This window comes from Xenopus laevis, chromosome 5L (genome assembly GCF_017654675.1).
Source record: "Xenopus laevis strain J_2021 chromosome 5L, Xenopus_laevis_v10.1, whole genome shotgun sequence".
Taxonomy (NCBI): domain Eukaryota; kingdom Metazoa; phylum Chordata; class Amphibia; order Anura; family Pipidae; genus Xenopus; species Xenopus laevis.
The window spans coordinates 70,867,284-70,889,762 of NC_054379.1; the positions used below are offsets into that span (position 1 = coordinate 70,867,284).

At 37.3% G+C, this 22,479-nt stretch overlaps 1 protein-coding gene across 14 annotated transcripts in view; it reads right to left on the reverse strand.

Moving 5' to 3' along the window:
• Positions 1 to 22,479, reverse strand: part of ptprk.L (protein tyrosine phosphatase receptor type K L homeolog) — a 291,695-nt gene that overhangs the window by 188,762 nt on the left and 80,454 nt on the right. For all 14 annotated transcript variants that reach the window (XM_041562919.1, XM_041562917.1, XM_041562920.1 and 11 more), the window contains exon 3: positions 17,645 to 17,916. In XM_041562919.1, the coding sequence (XP_041418853.1) occupies positions 17,645 to 17,916 (272 nt within the window). The remainder of the gene's footprint in view (positions 1 to 17,644; positions 17,917 to 22,479) is intronic.

Genomic DNA, 22,479 nt, shown 5'->3' on the forward strand with positions numbered 1-22,479 from the left:
TTTTTGGGGGTACCCTCTTTCCCTCCTACATTTCCTAACATATGGCACCTAAACTATACAGTGGGCACATGTATAGGGCAAAATAACATCTCTATTTTATTTTATGAAGCTTTCCCAACTTGTGCAGTGTAATGTATTTGGTGCTACATATACACCCATTGTACTTTAACTTGGCGCCGTATGCAAATTAGGCATCGCTAGCGTAACTTCGCTTTGCTTGACGAATTAACGCTAGCGCAACTTTGCTACCGTTCGCCTCCCTGAGCACAACTTCGCATTTTACTGAATTTGCGTAGCGCTGGCAAACTACGCCTGCTGAAGTGAGGCTGGGTGTAGAAGCTGTCGCCGGCTCAACTTCGGATCTTCGTGAATTTGCCCCCATGTTGGCAGCTTATATGCCTATTTATGAGCCCACCCCAGTGGTCTATCCAATAGATATCAATACAATTCCATTTCAGTTAATTTTCTTTCAGTAGTAAGTGCCATCCAACTTTGATGTCTTAGCTATCAAAATTTCCTCCCAAGGGGTAGAGACACAAAGCTTTCCCAACCAATTTTAGACTTGTTCCTGCATTTATCTAAGGAACATGCACTGACAATGCCTCCCTTTATAACGAGCTTTGCAATAACCTACCAAACAATGAACAGTATACTATAGTGTCCAGTCAATGTAAAAATAGATCATGTCACATTTTGCAAAAGAATAAAAAAAAATTCAATTTATCCAACACCCAGAATAAAGAAACATCTCAAACTTCTATAAAGTTAAAAAAAAAAAAAAAATTATATATACATATATATATATATATATATATATATATATATATATATATATACATATATATATATAGATATATATACATATATATATATATATATATATATATATATATATATATATATATTTATATATATATATATATATATATATATATATATATATATATATACACAGAAAAAATATCACTTCTGCTACCAACAAAACTAGGACAAAGGGTGATGTGATATTGAGAAGATTAACTTGAATGCAATGAGAGCAGCTTTTTGACTCTAATAAAAATAAAGGTCAGCAGCTGACTGATGGACATTCCCTTATTTGTTTCCCAGAAGAATCTTATGACCTCTTCTCAGGGCATTTTTATTTTAGAAGTCACCAAACATGTTCCTTTCCATTTACCAAGGTATCCATTTAACCATTAGCATTTTACTTGCAGAATAATCAGTAATTAAAAAATGTATCACTTCCTAGGCCCAGTGTTACAGGTGTAAGCAATGTGAATGTTGCTTATTTTTAAAAATAGATTTAATCAGTGATAAAATCACTACTATCAAATGCGCTTCTTAGTGAATAGTAAGTTTAATATTTCATTAAGAATACAGAAGGCAAGGGGGGCATGGCTTGGAGCTGCATGTCAACATGGCAAACCTCTGTGTTATATATTGGCCTGCTGACACCTACCTTTGCCCAACAAAATGTTGCCCTAGGACTAAAACTTGAAACCCTTAGCACACAGAGCACTAATGGGAAAAAAGTGCAGAAATGAGATACAACCAATACAAAATAGCAGCAGCAAATCCCAAGCATGAACTACAAATGGTGCCATCCCAATGCCTGAATTCCTGCACTGATCAGTGTCAACTTTACCAGAACTTCTGGGAAAAATCAGAGCATCTAATGAACAGCTCAAACAAGCTATTACTGCATACACTTCTAGGGCAGATGATCCTAAGATTTCCGAGGAAAACTCTGCTGAGTTGAGACCTGGCTGAAACTTTTGCAGAGAAACATTCTTGACAACCTCTGCCATAAAACAAGTTCAAGAATCCCCACTAAAGCTGGCTATACAGTAGATGCAAAGATTTGATCGTACAAATTGATTTTTAGGCCGTGTGTAGAGTGTCCCAACATTTTTCGCGCCATGTCGATCAGTTGTTCAGACGATCAGAATTTCAGTGGGAGACTATCACCAGCTTTTGTCTGACCTATCTTTCGTATGGTTGCGGTCAGGGGCAGAACATCGTCTGATCTGTTCTTTTACCACTTTATTTGATCTAAATGGTTAGTGGCAGGTCGGGAGATGGCACCGAACGATCGTTCGTCCAATGTGAAGGTAAATCTGCACGTCTATGGCCACCTTAAGGCTACCCACAGCCAGATTTATAAACACAACAGACAAGGACCCACAGGGACGGTTCACAATGGGTACAACCCTGATCCAAAATTTTAAAAATTTTTAGGGATCCCTATAGACATCTAGATTAAATGGTGATACTGAGCAACAAAGAAAGTTCTCCCAATTCCAGGGAGGACATAGGGACTATTTAGATAAACTATTCCTTACTGAAGTAAGAGCCAATCGATTCCTTTCTCATGGTCAAAGCTACAGTCAGCCTCCCAACAGAACTTTATAAGCACAACTTGTAAGCACCAATTTTCCTAGAAATCATACCATGTAACACTTCAAAAATCTTCTCTTCTGCCTTCTATGTATGGTGCTGCTATATAGCTTTTCTACCTAAATAGGCAAAATCATTAAACCCCAATATCACTCTTAACAACGGATATAAAAATATTGGCAAAATCCTGGCAAACCATATCGATCAGGAGGACCCGTTGGGAGCCCCCACACATTTGCCAAATCGGTCTAAAGGACCGATAGCAGCAGCTTTAATCTTTTACTTTCTTACTATGTAAAATAAATGCAGAATTTATAAAGATGTGTTTTATTTTATGTCACCCAAACGCCAGATTTTACATCACTTCAGACCTTGTGTAATCCATTAGTCAACAGGAAAAATTCAAACGGCAATTAAGCTCTGTCAGGGAAAAAATATGGGAAAATATGGGAAAAATGGACGAACATTTTATTTTCCCATAATGTCCCCAACATATAAAACTGTTGCTTTTGTTTAAACCAGATTTTTACACAGAGATAAATAAAATGAAAATATTACAACATCCATAATTCACGGCTCATTTATTCGCACAGTTGTCATTGCCTAATATTTTTTTTTTTTTTTATGCTGCACCCCCCTCAAAAAAACAAACAAACAACATACACATAAAATTTAATTTATCATTTTAGCTTGTGAGCATTACAAGAGTTTGGTTTCACAAACAATTCAGGCAGCCCTGTTCTGCTGCAATTAGTATGCCCCAGTGAACAATAAAGCTATTACAACAATTGACTTGTTTTGCAATTCTCCATGATAAAATGCCTTAAGTAAAACCAATGTGCTGTAACTGAACACCTCATTTCCAAACTGTATCTGTGCAGTTCCAAGGGTAAGCAGCAGACATGCTTAATTTAATTTGGTTTAATTGTAATTATTTACATAAATGATGATCAGTGTTTCTATTATTTGTTTACATACTGTGAACATATGGACATTTCATATTCATGATAAAGATATAAGTAGAAGGGAGTGGGACCTGTAAATTAAAGAGAAAGTGTGCCCTCAGTTCATCATTAATTAAATGAATAGGGTTTGTGCTGAATATACTTTCTGCCTATTGTTTCACATGAAAAATCTCATTTTCTGTTAGTTCTTGAGCTAAGCAAGGCAAATGGGGTTATGGAAGCAATTCCATGTTTGGCAGGTTATGAAAGTTTGAACACATCTCTGTGTTTTTTATGTGTTATTACAGTTTTACTAATGAAGATTATAAGCTACAAGTCACAGTTTCCTCAAGATGCCTGCTTATCTTAAATTGTTACAATTGTTTCTTTGCTAATCTTAAATTGTTACAAAAGTATCTAAGTGTACCTGCCTGGGCTCTCTACCAAAAGCCAGTTTTAGAAACTTTTTATCTTTTTCTGGCTGTTCAGTGCAGGAGATGAAATATAAAGTTTGGACATCTCAATAAAAACCCGGGAATGCGAGCTGAGCCGTCAAAATCGGGACGGTCTCTTGAAAAACGGGACAGTTGGGAGGTATGCTTTATGAAATAACAAAAAAAATGAACAAGAGTATGCTTAGCACAAGCCCTATTCAATGAATTACTTGTGTGTACACAAAGGAAGTGGGATTTGTGTGTAATGTATAACTTGTGTATTTAGATGTAGGCCACTCTTCGAGGAGGGAGCAGTCTCTTATGACCCATATGGGCTCAATAATGCATCCTAGTCAATAATAATATAATTGTGGCTTGGTCAAACTGTAATCACACTGGGCAGAAATTTCTATAGCAATTTCATTTATGAAATGAGAAAATATAAAAGTATATTTCTCTTTATCTATAAACTTGGATACACAACACAAGAGTAGGAAGTAAAGCTATATATGTTCCCCACATAATTCCATTAACAAGTACAATGGTGCGTTAGGTTATAGTTAATAAAAAGTATTTCTGTAGAAAAAAAAAAATCCTCAGCTAACAGCTTACCAGTTAATATTTAACGATTAAAAAAAACAATTTTTTTTAAATTAAACTCATTCAGTTGGTTTAATTTACAAAAAAAGTTCATAAACACTAATAAAACTGCTAAAAATATTGTTTTGAGACAGACATACAATAATTATTCCTCAGTTTGAGACTGTATTCTGACTGGCAGGAACCATTCCATGCTTCACCTCTCGGCAAACAGAATAATTCAACCTCCCCCCCATATCTTATTCTATAATGAATTATAGAACTTGAAGTCCCTCTGCTTTTCATGGCTGAAAGTGAATAGCTACTTTGAAAAACAGAGGGACTAGAAGGCCCAGAATCCATTACTTTGACAAGGAAAACGAGAAAGGAGGAGTTAAATGACTGTTAGCCTAAGAGAGAGGACAGTCATAAAACAGGAATATCACTATACACTCATATCAATATTTCATATCAGTCAATATTAGGCAAAAGGAAAAATGAAGGAAATATTTATTGATCTTCAGTGTTTCTATATTACTGCCTGCCTTAATCATATTTTAATTCCTGCATGAAAATACAATATATTTACAAGTTTGTGTTCTGCGCAAAAAGGTCTGGCAACCGCCACTCTAAGTATAGCTCAATATCTCTTTCCTCTGCTTCTCATCGTGTTGCGGTGTAAGTTAAGTTTGCTCCTAAGGAGATCATTACTGTTGCCCAAATAAAGATTTAAAAGTTGCTGATTAGTTCACATTGCAGTGAAATGCCAGATAACAGACAGTTCTATTTGGAGAAATGTCTCTCTATCCTGACACTTCAGAACATTGCCTATACACTATGGATGTGAACAAGGAATTCCAATTTATTTTCAGAGATGCTCATCAGGATTAAAACAATGTGTTCCACCAGCTGAATTGTCTTATCTTGAACTATGCATGCCATCAGTACGGTCTCAATGAGGTATAAAGCATATGTGCCATAGAACAGTAGCACAATATGTAAGCATAAAACAACAAATGGATAATCTTGGTGGTGGTCTTTACATTAAAAGCAAGGGCAAGCACAAAATCAAGCATGCAGACAATGTTATAAAAACAGGCACAGTTTCTAAGGCAGGAAATCAGTATAACACTTTTTTCATGTATTATGCATTTATATCTATAGTGCTGGCACATTTAGGCAGCCTCACTGTTCATGATTCACATCCACCCTGGCCCTAATGGAGATTACAGTATGTAAAAAAGGTAAAAAAACAATAGAGATATTATATCAGCAGCCTTTAGAGGACTTTAGAGTGTGCTCAATCTGAACAGAATAAAACTGTGGTAAAAAAAAAACCCCAAAACAAACAGTTCCCAAACAGGCATAATTCACACATGTATATTACCTGAATTTTTTGATCCTGGTAGCTTGGTTAATGTTTCAATAATGGCATAATGAAACTGTCATGGTTTTAAACCATAAAGGTAATATTTTTTGCTAACTAGGGTACTTCAATCTCACATGTTGCTTGTACCGTTGACTTTTTGGCTCATGCTTGATTATATGATGATTGTTCATACATAGGGGTATATTTATCAAAGAGTAAAGTTAGAGATCACCACAGTCCACTAGAGTGAAATTCCGCCTCGCTCCATTCATTTCTATGGGATTTTTATAGGCGTATTTATCAAACGATGAAGGTGAAAGATCACCATTTGATAAAAACATCTTTAAAAATTCCAGATAAATGAATGGAGAGAGGCGGTATTTCACGCTAGCAGACTGTGGCAACCACTGTTTGATAAATATACCCCATACACACACTTTATAAATACATATCTAAAAAAAAACACTAGCTTAACGTTATGATCTAAAGAACATTTAAACCTAATTTTCATAACTAATATAATTATGTTATATAAGGTATTTTGCATTTTTCCAATTGACTGCAATAAGCGCTATTAAGATATGAGCAGAAACACATTTCTTTGTATTGTGTTTATTGGTGGTAGTTAGAAAAAAACCTTATTCAAATTAAATGGCTTCCCCCCATGGTTACACAACAGCTTGTTTCTATAAACTATAGAAGTGTTTCTGAACCAAATATGCATTTCTTATAAGTGCAGAGTAACAGTACATTATAGTGAAATGCACAAAAAACCCTTTATTGCAAGGCACCATATAAGTATATGTCCATTAGATGCAAACTCCATTATTTAGTTATCTATTAACTACAAATCACCTCTTCTTTAGGCAACTAATCTCCCCGAATTGCCTTCCCGCCGGCTAGAATCTAAATTGGAGCGATTTGTTTTCAGAAGTCGCCTGAAGTTGCCTCACAAGGAAACTTGGGGCAAATTCGGAAAATGAAGTGCTCAGGATGCCATCCAGTCGGCGATTTAGATTATAACCGACGGAAGACAGTTCGGGGAGATTAGTCGCTTAGAGTTTAAAAAAATGCTAGAGGAGAGAGATTGAAAGCTGCACAAGTAATAGAGAAAATACATTCTCTTATGTTTTATTTTCAAAGCAAACAGAACAGTTACAAACCTAAAAGGGTAATGGCATGTTGGGCAATGTCAGACAGGGTGTTTTCTCCACTGGCAACAAAACCAAAGGAAAAATGCCCATCCACTAACTTCTGCACCTGTCCACTAACATGGGATTGAGATTGGCCAGTTAGCAAACACAGAACCAATATTGATGTTAAAATGCCTTACTTTGAATACTCAGGGTTTCCTCGCAGATATCTGCTCTGTATGTTTGCCAGATGTCCCATCCAATGCCAATCAGTGAGTACACATATGTCTTGAAAACAGTACAGAACATATGATTTTAATGTAGTTGCTCTTACAAAAGTAATAGAAAACTAAAATTTACTCCATTTAGCATGTATTTTTGCATCGTAGCATCTCAATCCACTATACAAAAATATATAGGCAACTTTCTTGTAAAGGTTAAGCTGAAGAGTTAGTCACTCCGCCCAGTCTGTTTGTGAACTTATGCATGGACTAATCTATATGAAGAACACCCTCACACTAGCTCTCTCAAACAAAATGAGTGAGCTAGTGGTTTCTAAAACTATGTGGAGGCAAGAGGACATCTAACAGCACTTATTAGAATAGCATAAAACAGGCTAGTCTTTTGGTATGGTATTTAGTCTTAGGTTTTAAGAAAACCATATTGCAAAAACTCATCCCTTGTATCAAAATAGATGACACTGAAAACAATTTTGCGTTAAACATGTTTATTTTGTACTGATGAGCAACTCTGCTTAGGTTCTTAAACCAGCACGGTAGAAGCAGAAGATGGAGCCCTGCTTTAATTGATTCCTGGGACCATATTTTTTTTTTTTTTTTTTTTAAACATGGGTATAATAAAAAGCATACAAAAGGCACAAGCAATATTCCTGCCCTAGGGCTATTCAATCCTCCTTTTCTATCGCTAATTTCCTGATAACAGTTTAAATCTCCTGGAGCCTCACTGTCCTTCACAGCCATTAGATGATGCCTATAGGGAAGAAGAAAGATGCTTGTTTTCCAACCTGCACTATTAAGATAGAAAAACACAAACAACAATTTGCACACATTTAGTGTCAGTTGTTCACATTTGTCTCGACTAAAAAAAAATTAAATTGCCATCTGATAGTATGAAACAAAGACAGAAAGTTACTTGCCAATTTATAATTCTTCCTATGCGGCTCTTAATGTTTGTAATTAAAGTCAGGAGTGCACTGGCAAAGCAATCACCTTCTGTGCCCATCACAGTCAGAATGTAGTTGAGTGGCAGAAAACTATAGCTCCTGGCACTGTTTTCTAATCCAGGCTATGCTTAACAATTGTTTTCTGAAATACTTCAGGAATTTATTAAAGTTATAATAATATGTGACTGCCATACTGCAAGTTAAGCACAATCTTTGCCCAATATGGTTATCTTGTGATGACCAATATCAGACTGATCCAGGCTAAACCTGTTTAATTGATATGTGGGCAATATTTGGCCAGATATCCATTGGATAGGTTGTAAAATAGGACCCATAAATGGGCAGATATGCCGACTCTGAAGGGGGCAAATTGGCAGCTGAAATCTGCCTGTGTATGGCCATCTTAAGTAAGTGTGAACCCACCATCAAAACTCCAGTGCCCATAATGCTAGTTTATTAATAATCCAATGTTCCTTGCCTGTATTGGAACATCCAGACCAAGGGAATAGTATCAATATTCAAAGCCAATTCAAAGCATAAATTCTCCTTAAACGTGTGCCTTACAATCTAATTGCAGCATTTTCTTCCATGAAAAAAAGTTTACTTTTAACCAATACTGATACCAAAACACAAAGATTAATATGAAAGGAATATTGCATGTCTAAAAACAAACTTTTCCTTTTGTACTTTTGTTTGGATATTTTGAAAAAACCTTCTAAAGCTATGTATAGGAAAATCCTGCCTACCAACAGAGAACCATCCATGCTGTACTTGTTTACTAATGTTCCAGCTTTCTTGAGAAATACCTGCCTGTTTTCAGTCAGGAAAACCCTCTGTCTCTCATGCACCAATAAAAAAAGATGGCAACAAAAGAATCTAGAGCTTGGATACATTTAGATTGTTTCTAATATGAAACACACCATTATAGGTGAGGTTAAGTGTCAGGCGTTCCAATTTCAGCATGTTCAGTTCAACAAAGGCAATTTTGAGCAAAGCCAAAATTCATTTGCAATTAGAAAGCCACCAAGGTGAGAGGTTGGGTCTTTGAACAGATACCTATTATTCTTTATTTCAGTTTTGACAGTATCTGTAGATGATGATACATTATATTTGTGTTTTCCAGGACTTTCTTTTTTTGTTCATGAAAGGCTTTGAGCTTCTACTCCATCTAAAAGGGCATGACAGATGGCATGCTTGCTGCCCAAAAGAAATCTCCTCTCCTCTAGTAAAAATGCAGATTACCTGGGATCACTGCATGTTTTCCATACAGCAATTCCATGAATCTTGAAGAGCATGAATTTTGGGATCTTTTTTGCTCATGGGAAAGGAAATTTCCCAAACTACTTTTATCCTTCAAATTAGTCCAAGTTGATGCTTAATAAGAACTTACAATACTTACAATACTATCTAGAATGGTGTTAATAACATCTTATATTATAAGTACTTCTACTTTGTGCAAGTGTGGGATGTTGGGATTTCTGCAGCACCGTATTAGTGAAGCCACACAATATGTTTGTCACCTGCACCAAATCTGCTCCGTGTATAGAATATATGATACTGTAATATGGAAAAAAATCATAGCTATCCCTCCCAAAGTAATACAATAGATTGTACTGGAATAGAATACAGAGCACATATGTATAGAGAGGATTCTGCATTCAGAAATAGAGAAGAAATGTAACTTAGATTGTAAACTATATAGCGCAGAACCCTTTTTACAGTGTAAAGCATCAATTACTTTTAGAATGAAAAACATTTATTTCAGTTAAGTTGACATCAGATCATTCACCAGAAACAAAGAAGTTTTTCAATTGCTTTCAAGGTTTTATTTTATACAGTTTCTCCAAAAATTAAGCCTAACATATAAAGGGGTGGTTTACCTTATGGGTCAGGGCACACAATGAGATTCGGGGAGATTAGTCGCCGACGACGAATCTTTTTCTTCTGGGTGACTAATCTCCCAGAACTGCGACTAATCTCCCGGAACTGCCTCCCGCTGGCTAGAATGTTAATCGCAGACGGGATGGCACTCGGAGCACTTTGTTTGCCGAAGTCACCCCAAAGTTGCCTCACAAAGAAACTTCGGCCGACTTCGGAAAACGAATCGCTCCAAGTGCCATCCCGCTGGAGATTTACATTCTAGCCAGCAGGAGGCAGTTCCCGGGAGATTAGTCACCCCCAAGAAAAGGACTCCCTGAATCTCAGTTTGTTAACTTTTAGTATGTTATAGAAAGGCTAGAGCAGGGATCCCCAACCTTTTGAACCCGTGTGCAACATTCAGAAGTAAAAGGTGACAGGGAGCAACACTAGCATGAAAAATGCCAAATAAGTGCTGTCATTGGCCATTTAGTAGCCTCTATGTGGGTTGTCAACTTACATTGAGGCTCTGTTTGGCAGTGCACCTGGGTTTTATGCAACCAAAACTTGCCTCCATACCTGGAATTCAAAAATAAGCACCTACTTTAAGGCCACTGAGAGCAACGTCCAAGGGGTTGGAGAGCAACATGTTGCTCATGAGCTACTGGTTGGGGATCACTGGGCTAGAGATAAACTGCAATAGTTTCCTTTCAATCCATAGAATCGGGGCAGGGGCGGAACTAGGGGAAGGTAGAAGAGACAGCTATGATTGGGGGGGGGGGCACTGGGCAGCTACCTCTTCTGCCTACCCCTAGACTGGACCTGGCACTAGACTTGCTTCCTTTAATGCTGCTGCCATGCGTACGAGGCAAGGGGGGGGGTGTGCTGGGCTGCCTAGGGCACCTGGCCAGCAAGGACCGCCTCTGAATTAGGGATGTCAGTTTAGAAAAAATGCATCTATATTTCTTTTTCGAAGATCTAAAAGAGTTAATGCACTTTTTTCACATATATAAATTGCACAAGCTTGTTGGAAGGATGTATGTTTTATGTGGTATGTCCCACAAAATGCATCATTTCTTACATCTGAGGTGTATCAATTCCTTGATGAAGATTAGTAAAGATACAATGCCCATCAGAATGCATTTAGTCTGTGTCTTTGCACATGGCAAATGTGCCTATTCTAAACTGGCAGAAAAGTGACAAAATTCAGTCATATCATCTGTCATTGACTTTAATGGAAGTTGTCTATCACTGCTGGTGGTTTCTGGTTCAAAAATAAGAATACAACACAATTGCCATTGTCCTAAATTCCATTAATATATATTACAACACCACACATCTAAGCACAAATAAAGTTCTTTGAACACAGCAATACAAATAGACACATGCTGGTTTCTGCAAACATTTCTGGCTTTATATATTACCAGAGCTCTTACAACAGGAGAGGATTTAAATACACAGTATGTAGCAAGGCTATTGTGCTAAGAAAGGAGGAAAGAAAGAAATGGGGGTCTTTCCTGAGAAAATCACTTTCTTCTCAGAAGGGAATGTGCATTTTCAAATAAAACCACATGAATTTATAGAATTACCTTAAGAAAGGACACTTATTTTTATTTTGGTAAGGGGAAAGTCGAATATATTTCCAATAGTCTCAAGATCAAGGTTAAGCCATTATGAAGCTCACAGGTAGTCAAAAATTCTTTACTCCTTCAGCTAACACAAATTGGGAATTATTTATAAAGAGAAATATGAATAAACCATAATTATCATTAAAGTAATTAAATATAAATCTAAATACCGTCGTATGAAAAAGTTTGGGAACCCCTCTCAGCCTGCATAATAATTTACTCCACTTTCAACAAAAAAGATAACAGTGGTATGTCTTTCATTTCCCTGGAACATGTGAGTACTGGGGTGTTTTCTGAACAAAGATGTTTAGTGAAGCAGTATTCAGTTGTATGAAATTAAATCAAATGTGAAAAACTGGCTGTGCAAAAATTAGGGTACTCTTGCAATTTTGCTAATTTGAATGCATGTAACTGCTCAATACTGATTACTGGCAACACCAAATTGGTTGGATTAATTTGTTAAGCCTTGAACTTCATAGGCAGGTGTGTCCAATCATGAGAAAAGGTATTTAAGGTGGCCAATTGCAAGTTGTGCTTCTGTTTGACTCTCCTCTGAAGAGTGACAGCATGGGATACTCCAATACAGTTCAAAATATGTATTAAAGAGGTTGTTCATTAAGTTAACTTTTAGTATGATGTAGAGAGTGATAGTCTGAGAATTTGTAATTGCGTTTCATTTTAGATTTTTTGTGGATTTTGAGTTATTTGGCTTTTTATTCAGCAGTTCTCCAATTACCAATTTTAGCAATCTGGTTGCAGGGTCCAAATTACCCTACCAACCATGTACTGATTCGAATAAGAGACTGAAATATGAATAGGGGAGGGCCTTAATAGAAAGATGAGTAATAAAAAGTGGCGATAATAAATGTGTAGCCTTACAGAGCATTTATTTTTAAAAGGGGACAGTGAGAATGTTTTGGTACTTCTCTTAATGTATGGGATGGGATAGCGTCCAAATATCATCTGCGTTCGGATTACACTCCTGCTGCTCCAATTTTGGGTAACCCCTTATTCCCCCCAGGGATTTCTCACTTACAGTTTAAATGGTGGGCCAATAGGGGGTTTACTTCGGTTTCTTCTTTGTTGACCCCTAGAGGAGCGTACTCGTTAGACGCTTTGATCGAAAATTTTTCTTTACCTCAAACTGAATATTATCGAGCTCTCCAACTCACACATTTTGTTTCAAAGTGTTGGACCTCCACGACTTCACAAGAGAAGATACCCTCCTTTTTTGAAAGGTGGTGTAGAAATGGGGCTTCCCCTAGGGGCGCAATTTCAATTCTGTATAGACTACTTAACACGCCTGATAATTTGATTGATCTATCTTATATAAAAACGTGGGAAACAGATTTGGGAAAAAACCTATCTGAAAATGACTGGTTAAGCATTTGGCAAAACTTGAAGAGTTGCTCAATAAACACGGTGGTTTTAGAATCAGGATACAAGGTGTTTCGGTGGTACCTCACTCAAGCCAGGATAGCCAAAATTTATCCAGGGGCGAAGGATAATTGCTTTAGGGGTTGTTCAGCTAAGGGGTCAATGGTTCATGTTTGGTGGTCCTGTCCCAAAGTAGTACGTTTCTGGATTCGTATCTTTCATTTAATTTTTTAAATTTTTTTAATTTTACATATTAATTTAAGGTGGGATCCATTTGTGGCCCTATTGGGCGCTGTTCCTGATTCGGTTTCTAAGACCCAGAAGAAACTGATAAATCATATTTTTTCAGCTGCTCGTCAGGTTATAGCAAAATCCTGGAAGTCCCCATATGTTAATTATAATTTGGTAAAGGTTAAGCTAGATTGGATATTTTGTAATGAAAAATTGACGAGTGTACTCAACGATCAACACCTCAACTTTTTAAAGGTATGGCAGCCTTGGTTGGAGTATCGATATCAGGGGGGCTTCCCACAACACCTTGTATCCTTGTAAAATGATGGTGTTCTTTATATGTATACATTTATTTCTTGATATAACGATAATAGAACGCGGGTTGCAATGAGACATGTCAGGAGACATTTACAGAAGTTGTTTGTTTTGTTTTATTTCCTTTTCTTTTTGTTTAATTATGTTTACTTTCCAGTGGTACATAATATGATATCAATACCAGTGTTGCATTGTCTTCCTTACTATACTGTATAAGTGAAGATATATCATTGTGTATACGAAATGGATAACTTGTTTAAACTATGTAATTGTTTACAGATTGTAATGTATGGAATGCATGCAATGCACGATCTTGTCCTTTTTTTATTTTTGTTTTTTGAAAAGAAATAAAAATTGATAAAAAAAAAAAGGGGACAGTGAGCCCCATTTGAAAGCTGGAAAGAGTCAGAAGAGGAAGGTAAATAAATCAAAAACTATAAATAAATGAATAAATTATAAATAAATGAAGGCCTTTTATAAAATTGCTTAGAATTGGCCATTTTATAACATACTAAAAGTTAACTTAAAGGTTAACCACCCCTTTAATTCACAAAAATGCCAGAGAGAGGCAATGTTTTGGGCCTCCAACCAATTTTCAGCCAAACTTGTTGGTAAGAAATATCATGTCCACAACCAAATATGCTCAGCATTTAAACAGATAGGCAGATCCAATGCCTGCTTAAAGAAGGCACAGAAGGCAGATGATCCACTCTTCTACATTAGTCGACAAAACAACCTACATGCCATTAGAAGAACACTACACCATTACATCATATACGCTTGGGCTGGGAGGAGTGGGGAGAGAAAACTAACAAAGCAATGACAAAAAAAAAAATGACAAACCAAACAATGACAAAAAAAACCCTAACTGTAGTGTCTAGGCTCAAAATCTAATAATGGATTGTTTCTATAGCACTGGAAACTTGTAACACTCCACTGGTAACCGCTAAAAAGAAAACAACAATGTAGTTATCAACAGCATTGAAGTAAACTGGTTTTGTATTCTGAGGGATTAGGTGTAGAAATAATTATGAAGTCTGTAATTATATTGCAAAGACCCGGAAAGACCCACAAAGGCTTTGATAAGAAAAAAGGCATGTAAATGTAATGGTGGAGATGCAATTCAAGAATGCTGCATGTAAGAACAAAACAAAGGAAATTATACTGTTTTGTCTGACATTATAAAAACAAGGGCCTCGTTGCTAAACTTTTTTTTATTTTCATATGGGTTTGCAAAAAGGAGGCTCCACACAAATTAGTTTTTTTTTTTTTTTTTTAGAGAATTGAAAGGAGGAGAGATTTCTGCTACCATTGTTTTACAGATTCAGCAATGCAAAAAGGGAGAAATACTGCTTTCAATTTCAGTTACAGTTATAAATTAATTTAAATTCTTTAACAAAGTTACATTAATGTATATTGGAACACTGCATATAATATTTTCTTTTATAATGTAAAAAATGTTCACCTTTAGTGAACATGTGAAGCTTCTAAAAACAGCAAAATTTACCTTGCTTAAAAAACTGTAGTCTTTCAGCCAGCTAGCTATAAGCCTACATATCACTTCTTACAGGTCTACTTTTACAACTATGCTATTATAAAAAGACAGAATAGGGCATGGATGCCTGGTGAGGCCAGATGAAGAAAGCTGAAATTGCACTCTTCCTCTCTTGTACTTGGGGTCTGCTGTGTGGTTCCTACTCCCAGCCCTTTACCCTATTTACTTCCAACAGATCTACTTTCTATTACAGTGCTATAATAAAAACACGGAAAGGGCATGTTACATTGTTCTTCATTACTCGACCATATTTGGCATTCCCAGGAACTTTTTTCATACTTATGTTGCTCTCCAACTTTAATATTTGAATGTGGCTTATGGGGAAAAAAAAACTTTGGAGACCCCAACCTTGGCACCCGTACAATTTCTAAAAGCCTGCAGAGAAAAAGTAATAAACTATAACAGAAAATGCAGTGTTTACCACTGGAAATTTGCAATTATAATGGTCATTTTAATTGGCCTAGGAACAAAGCAGGATCCCGCACACCCAACAGATAACAGCAATATGCCTGGTGCTCACTGGCAGAGGTTCGGCAGCCCCACAACAGAGTCCTGTGTGCCGTTGGAATTCCTTTGCTGTACATTTTAATTGGCCTTAGGGCTATTCCACACGGGGAGATAGCGACGCGTTTGCGGTCGCGGCGACAAAGCGCCGCGACAGTCGCCGCGACCGGCGCAGGCGACAGTTTTGTATGGGCGCCTATGTAAAAACGCCTGTGCTAACCACACGAGGCGATGCGCTTTTCAACAGTCGCCTGAAAATGCCTCGCCAGGCTTTTTCAGGCGACTGTTGAAAAGCGCATCGCCTCGTGTGGTTAGCACAGGCGTTTTTACATAGGCGCCCATACAAAACTGTCGCCTGCGCCGGTCGCGGCGACTGTCGCGGCGCTTTGTCGCCGCGACCGCAAACGCGTCGCTATCTCCCCGTGTGGACTAGCCCTTACATGTGTTAATATTCCTGCTATCTCAGAGGCAAACCAAAATACTTTAGCCAGACAGACTACCAAATTAATTTACAGACGACCCCCCACCGTCCTTTGTTTGTGGTGGATTACTAAAGGGCTGGGGAGGGAGAACTAAACAACAGACCTTGCAAACATCTGTACCCACCCTCCCTGAATTGTCACAGCATTTGCTGTATGACAGTTATGGCACTGATTGCAGTCACACTGGCAGATCAAATCTTTTTCAAGTGTGGCATGCTTCTACATATTTCAGCATACAGTGGACAAGGTAATTCTTCCACATTATCAACATTATTTAATTCCTACAAAGTAAATAAGGTAAGTATTGCTGCCTTGCAGCTCTGGAGTCGTAGGTTCGTCCCCTGCCTGCATTCCTATTGTCTAATAGGCCACTGGACTAAGGGGGGTTGGAAATGGTTCTATACAGGTAAAGAGGTCCATGCACATTGAAAAAAGGCTCTTTTGGTGAGGTTGCCAAACAATACATTATTGTAGGATTTGGGTATTTACATCCTTAGACAAATCAGGCTGATCCAATAGTTTAGACCCTGGGCACCTATTTAGGCACATCTGGATACAACAGGATATCTTGGTTGATCGCTATCTGTCTCATTTTCTGCTATATATCTGTTGGGGTGATAACTGCCAATTCATTCTGAAGGGTCAAATCAGCAGATTAAACTGTGCCTCTATTTAATCTGTAGAATCAGGTATGTCTGTGTAAAAGACATTTCTATTTATTTTTGAAAGTTCAGCTAGCGTTTATACACCTTGTTTACATAAGCCCAACTAAATGTCATGTCAAAAAGGAAGGTATACTAACCCCTTAAAAATCAAGTTGCTCATAAACAAGGTGATAAATCCCCAAACACCCTTTATAGATTACCAGTATGAACAAGTAAAATGGTAATTTTTGTGCGTTAATGGAGTCTTTTCGGCATACATAAGAGAGAAAGAGATTTAGATGTTTGGCACCCCCATTGATTATAACTGCTTAGCCGATACGCCAGTACCAGTGCTCTAGACTGGGGGGTGCCTATGATTTTGCTGGAGGAAGGTCCCCCCTTACTTCTTCTTTAAAAAAAATGCAGCACTTAACAGCACTGTGTCCTACAGTCTTATGATCCATAGACAGGATATTTGGTAGAAGTTTATGAATACACATATTATCTAAAGGTGGCCATACACAGGCCAACCAAGAACAGTGTCTGCCCAGCATCGATCAAAACAGCAGAACAGATCAGGTGGTGGTTTTGTTAAGACAACTATTATAAAATGGCTGAACAGTGCAGAGATGATAAACATTCTGCAATAAAATTTCTAGGCTCATGACATATAGTGTTTCTCTACCAGCATACTCCACCTGGACGAGAACGTGGTCATTTAGAAATACTTGTCAATGGTCATTACACAAGTTTTATGGCCTGAACCGTGACAGGTGGTTTCCATTCTTGCGAATAACAGAAATAATGGCAATTCTTAAAATATGCATTAGGCTGTGTGTGTGCCATTATCTTTAAAGAAAAAAAATATGTACAGGATATAAAAATAGTGCATGAGGTTATTTTTTTATTGTTTTTGATTCTTTTGTAACTGCTAATGAAAAGCTTAATATGTGGCATTAGAGGTACATTTATCAGCATTTTGTTATTATTTGTCAAATTTGAAGAAAAGTACCTGATATTCATTAGGCCAAAAGGTGCTAACAGCCAGCTCTGCCCTCAGCCAGTCTTTGCCTGTTGAACCAGTCACATTCCAGATAGGATTTGCAAGAGGTCCTTTGTTCACCCGGACAAAAATATTTAGTGTCCCTGGGCTATCCCGCTTCTGGGTATAAAGTAAGTAGCTGAAGTCAATGCAATGTGTATCATTTTCTTTCATGGTGGGTAGCTGTAGCCGGGCTTTTTCTCCAGGGTCATGCTTAGACGAGTCTACTATCATATAGGAGCCTACAATGAAAACCAAATTGTCACGTTAGGAACACAGGTAAACATAATATTGATTTAAAACATTGTTTCATATTTTACAATAGCATACACACACACACATACACTGTAGGATAGATGTGTCCAATCTCGTGCATTATTCTGATCTGTCACTAGAGCTGATTATTCTGTAAATCAAGTGATAATACTATTAGAGAGATGATATGCAAAGACTTGTTTGTATATTTTTCATTTTTATTTTTCCTCTCAATGCAAACTTTATACTGTATAACTCATCATTGGAAGTTTTTAAATTAACCAAAAAATATTTGGTAGGTACTTTTTTTTAGATAAATAATAGAGGAGCACTCCTTTCAAAGGCCAAGTGCCTGGGTCACAGTAAATAAAATATATACTGAACCAAGCACTGCACTCACAGGGCTTCAAATATTATATTTAAATTAGCCTGAACTTCCAGTCATCAGCAGTGACCTTTCTCTTTGACAAAAACTTTGCAAACAGTGGTCCAAATCCCGTTAAATCCCACTGCCTTTTTGATAGGATGGGTTTAAAGGAACAGTAACACCAAAAACTGTAAGTGTATTAAAGTAATGAAAATATCATGTACTGTTGCCCTGCACTGGTAAAACTGATTTGTTTGCTTCAGAAACACTACTATAGTTCATATAAACAAGCTGCTGTGGAGCAATGGCGGAAATTGAAAAACGACTATATGGCACAGGTTAACTAATGGATAATAGATAACATCATTAGACAGACAGAGCTTATCTGCTATCTGCTGTGTAACTTGAGCCTTTTCTCCTTTGAATGGCTGCCCCCATTGCTACACAGCAGCTTATTTAAATAAACAATAATAGTGTTTCTGAAGCAAACACAGCAGTTTTACCAGTGCAGGGCAACACTGCATTATATTTTCATTACTTTAAAGCATTCTACAGAATACATATAGCATTCTAGCTTGCAGTGTTGTGGCTAATCTTTTGGCAATAAACTGCCTCCTCCTTTAAAGGCCTTTGAAGGTCATTGCCACCAAGTAAAATGCTGAGCTAATTTAAATAAAGTATACCCTTAATTGAAACCTAACCCTAATTCATGATTGATTCGTAACTCAGAAAACCAACAACTGCAAAATATAGCACAAACTCAAGAAGGCAACCATCAAACACAATTTAATGAACATGGAAAAAAAATTTAAAATGGTAGTGTGCTCATATTTCTCTATAATTAAACTGATAAATTACAATATAAAACAATGTTAATAGAATATAAATCTTTCTCAAATTCTTTCTTAAATTTGCAGCTTTAGGGCAGTGACAGACGCAATTATTTAACAACAATTGCGGGCGACAAATCTCCCAAAAAAGGTCTCCCCATCAAAAATAACTAGGGATGCACCGAATCCAGGATTCGGTTTGGGATTCAGCCAGGATTCTGCCTTTTTCAGCAGGGTTCGGCCGAATACTTCTGCCCAGGCGAACCAAATCCGAATCCTAATGTGCATATGCAAATTAGGTGTGGGAGGGAAATTGCGTGACTTTTTGTCACAAAACAAGGAAGTAAAAAATATTTCCCCTTCCCACCGCTAATTTGCATATGCAAATTAGGATTCGGATTGGTATTCGGACGAATCTTTCGTGAAGGATTCGGGGGTTCGGCCGAATCCAAAATAGTGGATTCGGTGCATCCCTAAAAATAACTGAAATCGCTGGCAATAAAACTAACATATCACAAAGTTGCCTAAAGATTCTTCCAGAGGCAACTTAGAATGACTTGGCAATATGTTGGATTTATTGCTGGCAATTTCTGTTATTTCCAGTGGAGATGCATTTTCGGGAGATTTTTCGCAGTTGTGCATAAATAATCGCGGACGACTAATCTCCATACGGGCCACTTAGGCTGGAATGGTTTATGTGACGCTCAGAGCTGATGAACAGCTTTTTTTAATTTAAAGAACAAATAAACATTAAAAAATAGGACAGTTTTATTCCAAATGCACAGGAAAACACATAACCTTTTACAGATCAACATCCTAAACATTGTTAAAAAAAAAAAAAACAGCATATTAAAAAAACAGCATATTAATAACTGCACAAATAACATTCATTTACAAGTATGGTTCCCAACTTATCCCTTCAAAACTAGAAATCATCATACTGTGGCAAGTAAGCATCTGACGTAGAGGTATACTGTATGGATATACATGATCCAAAGCAGATTTCAGAGCATCTTGATTGCTTATGTAAATGGAAAAGTATTTTCTTTCAAAATATAGGGGTAATTTTTGTTTAAAATCTACAATTACACCTACAACAGCAAATCTATATTCTTTAAAGGTATAGAGGGGGATTTCAGTTTTAGAATCTACAATTTAAAATCTACACCTACCTTATTTTGGGTGAGACTTTGATTTAGCTAAAAAGAAAAGTTTTTACAACTGCAACAAATTAATTACATCTGCAACAGCTGTCAATAAAAAAATAAAATCCATTCCGTTTCACCATTTGTGCCCTGAGGATGTAGTATGTTACCTTACTGTCATTTTGGTATTGCTTTGACAAGACAAACCTATTTGAAACCCTTGTGAATCAGGCAGAGTGAGCTGGTCTCTGATAACCTGTGCCTTTAGGGAAAAAGGAAAGACAAAACTGTCTTTGTCACAGCTCTTGAAAGCAGCTTTTGCAATTCTCTCTCTTGAATAGGTGTTCTAGGACAAAATAATAACACTATTACATGGGAAGCAGAAGAATAAGAGTATGTTTCTGTGGTCAATACCACTATTGTTGTGTCATAACTGAAGAAACGTTTTACCCTTTAAATACAGACAGTAGGAAACTATTCTACTGTAGACCTGTGCATTTTTCACTGTAACAAAGGTTTCATGCACTACAACTTCAATAAAGTATCCTGCTGCAAGATTCTTGTGGACTGTATTTGCTGACAGTGCCTTCTCATTCAGCAGACCAATCTTCTCAGTTGACATATCTCCGCATCTTTATTGCATTGTATTTGGAGCCAATTTACAATAGTTAAAGATGGGGTAAAAGAAAAATTCATTTGTTGCTCCTACTTCAGGGCTGTTGAACAGAAGAACCCAGAACTGGATAACAATTCCATGACCTATACAGATTTCATTGCATACCTGCCTTGTGCAAGAAACATGTTAGAAATTGCTCTATGAGATGAAGATGTCTTTCAAACAGACTTCCAAGCCAATATTTACTGTTCCCCTGCTTCTCTTTAATCAGCAGCAAATGCAGTTCATAATCTTCTGTCACCTATTTACTGGTTCCTAGACCGGGGCAAAACTTTGAAACTTCCATTACCTGCTATTTGGTTAGATTTTGTTGTTCTTACTGGAAGTACTAGAGCAGTGCTTTGATGCACTGAGCAAGCAGCAAGATTATGACAAATGGGAAATAAGTAAAAAAAAGACCCCTATAAATCATATATAGCTCCAGATTTCTTTCAAAACACACATTTTACCTCCCACATTTCTTGAAAACAAAAGCTATTGATTCCTGCAATGTGCATGACCCCATGTGTAAGGGGTTATGACTTCTTTCACAACTGATTTTTGAATGGATATTTAAGTAGAGGAATGAAGTTATCATATTGGATGAAATCTGTAATTTGTATTTACTAGTCTTTTACAGCTTGAAAAAAAAGTAAAGACCTGATTGTTTGTTATAGGTTATCTAGGAATCAGACCTTAATTAACCTTGCTAGAACTGGAAGTAGTAAATGGATTAAGGCTAAAGTGACATGTAGCACATTCTCTGCCAGGTAAAAGCTCTGGTTCCAGGGGGGGGGGGGGGGGGGGGGGAGAGAGAGAATATTTATTAGGGCCATGGTCTGCCAGGTAAATTCTTAGAACACATCACATGTTTTACTGACATTATAGACATTACTACTTCTCCTCAAGGATTGGAGGAAATATTTCCTACCAGCCATGCAGTATTGTCAATGGAGGTCAGTGATGATTCTGTACATATAGAAGGTGTAAGATAGGAGAGGGCCATGGCTAAAGTGGGAGGGCCAGGGGCACAGCTGAAGGGTAATACATGAACAAGAACATTGCTGGTAAATTTGTAATATTGTGTCCGGTCTTTGCAGGTATTTTACTAGATAAACTTGTAAAATATCGGCTGGCAAAACCTTGGGGCACGTGGCAAACCTAGTCTCTTTGGATATCAATCTAAATCAGTCTGTAATGGTTGGCACCCTAAATTCAGAACCAATGCTAAGCACCCTGTTCTCGGCTCTTGCTTCCACCTTTAACAGCTGCCTTTTACCTCAGGAGGAGCCCTCGGCTAATCCAATGCCACCAGGTCTTAATAAGAGAGGTGCCAAGCAAGGGGTTCTGAACGAGTAAAGGGGGCACAACTGTAAAGCAAAGTCTTTTTGGGCAGACAGTCACGATACAAGGCGTAAAAAGGAAGTGTAGTCAGATCAGGCCGGGTCGGGCAGGCAGAGTACAAACGGGGTCAGACAGGCAAGGGTCAAACCAGAAGATCAATCAGAAAAGTGTACAGAAACAGCGGAGTCTGTAATCAGGCAAGCTTCAGT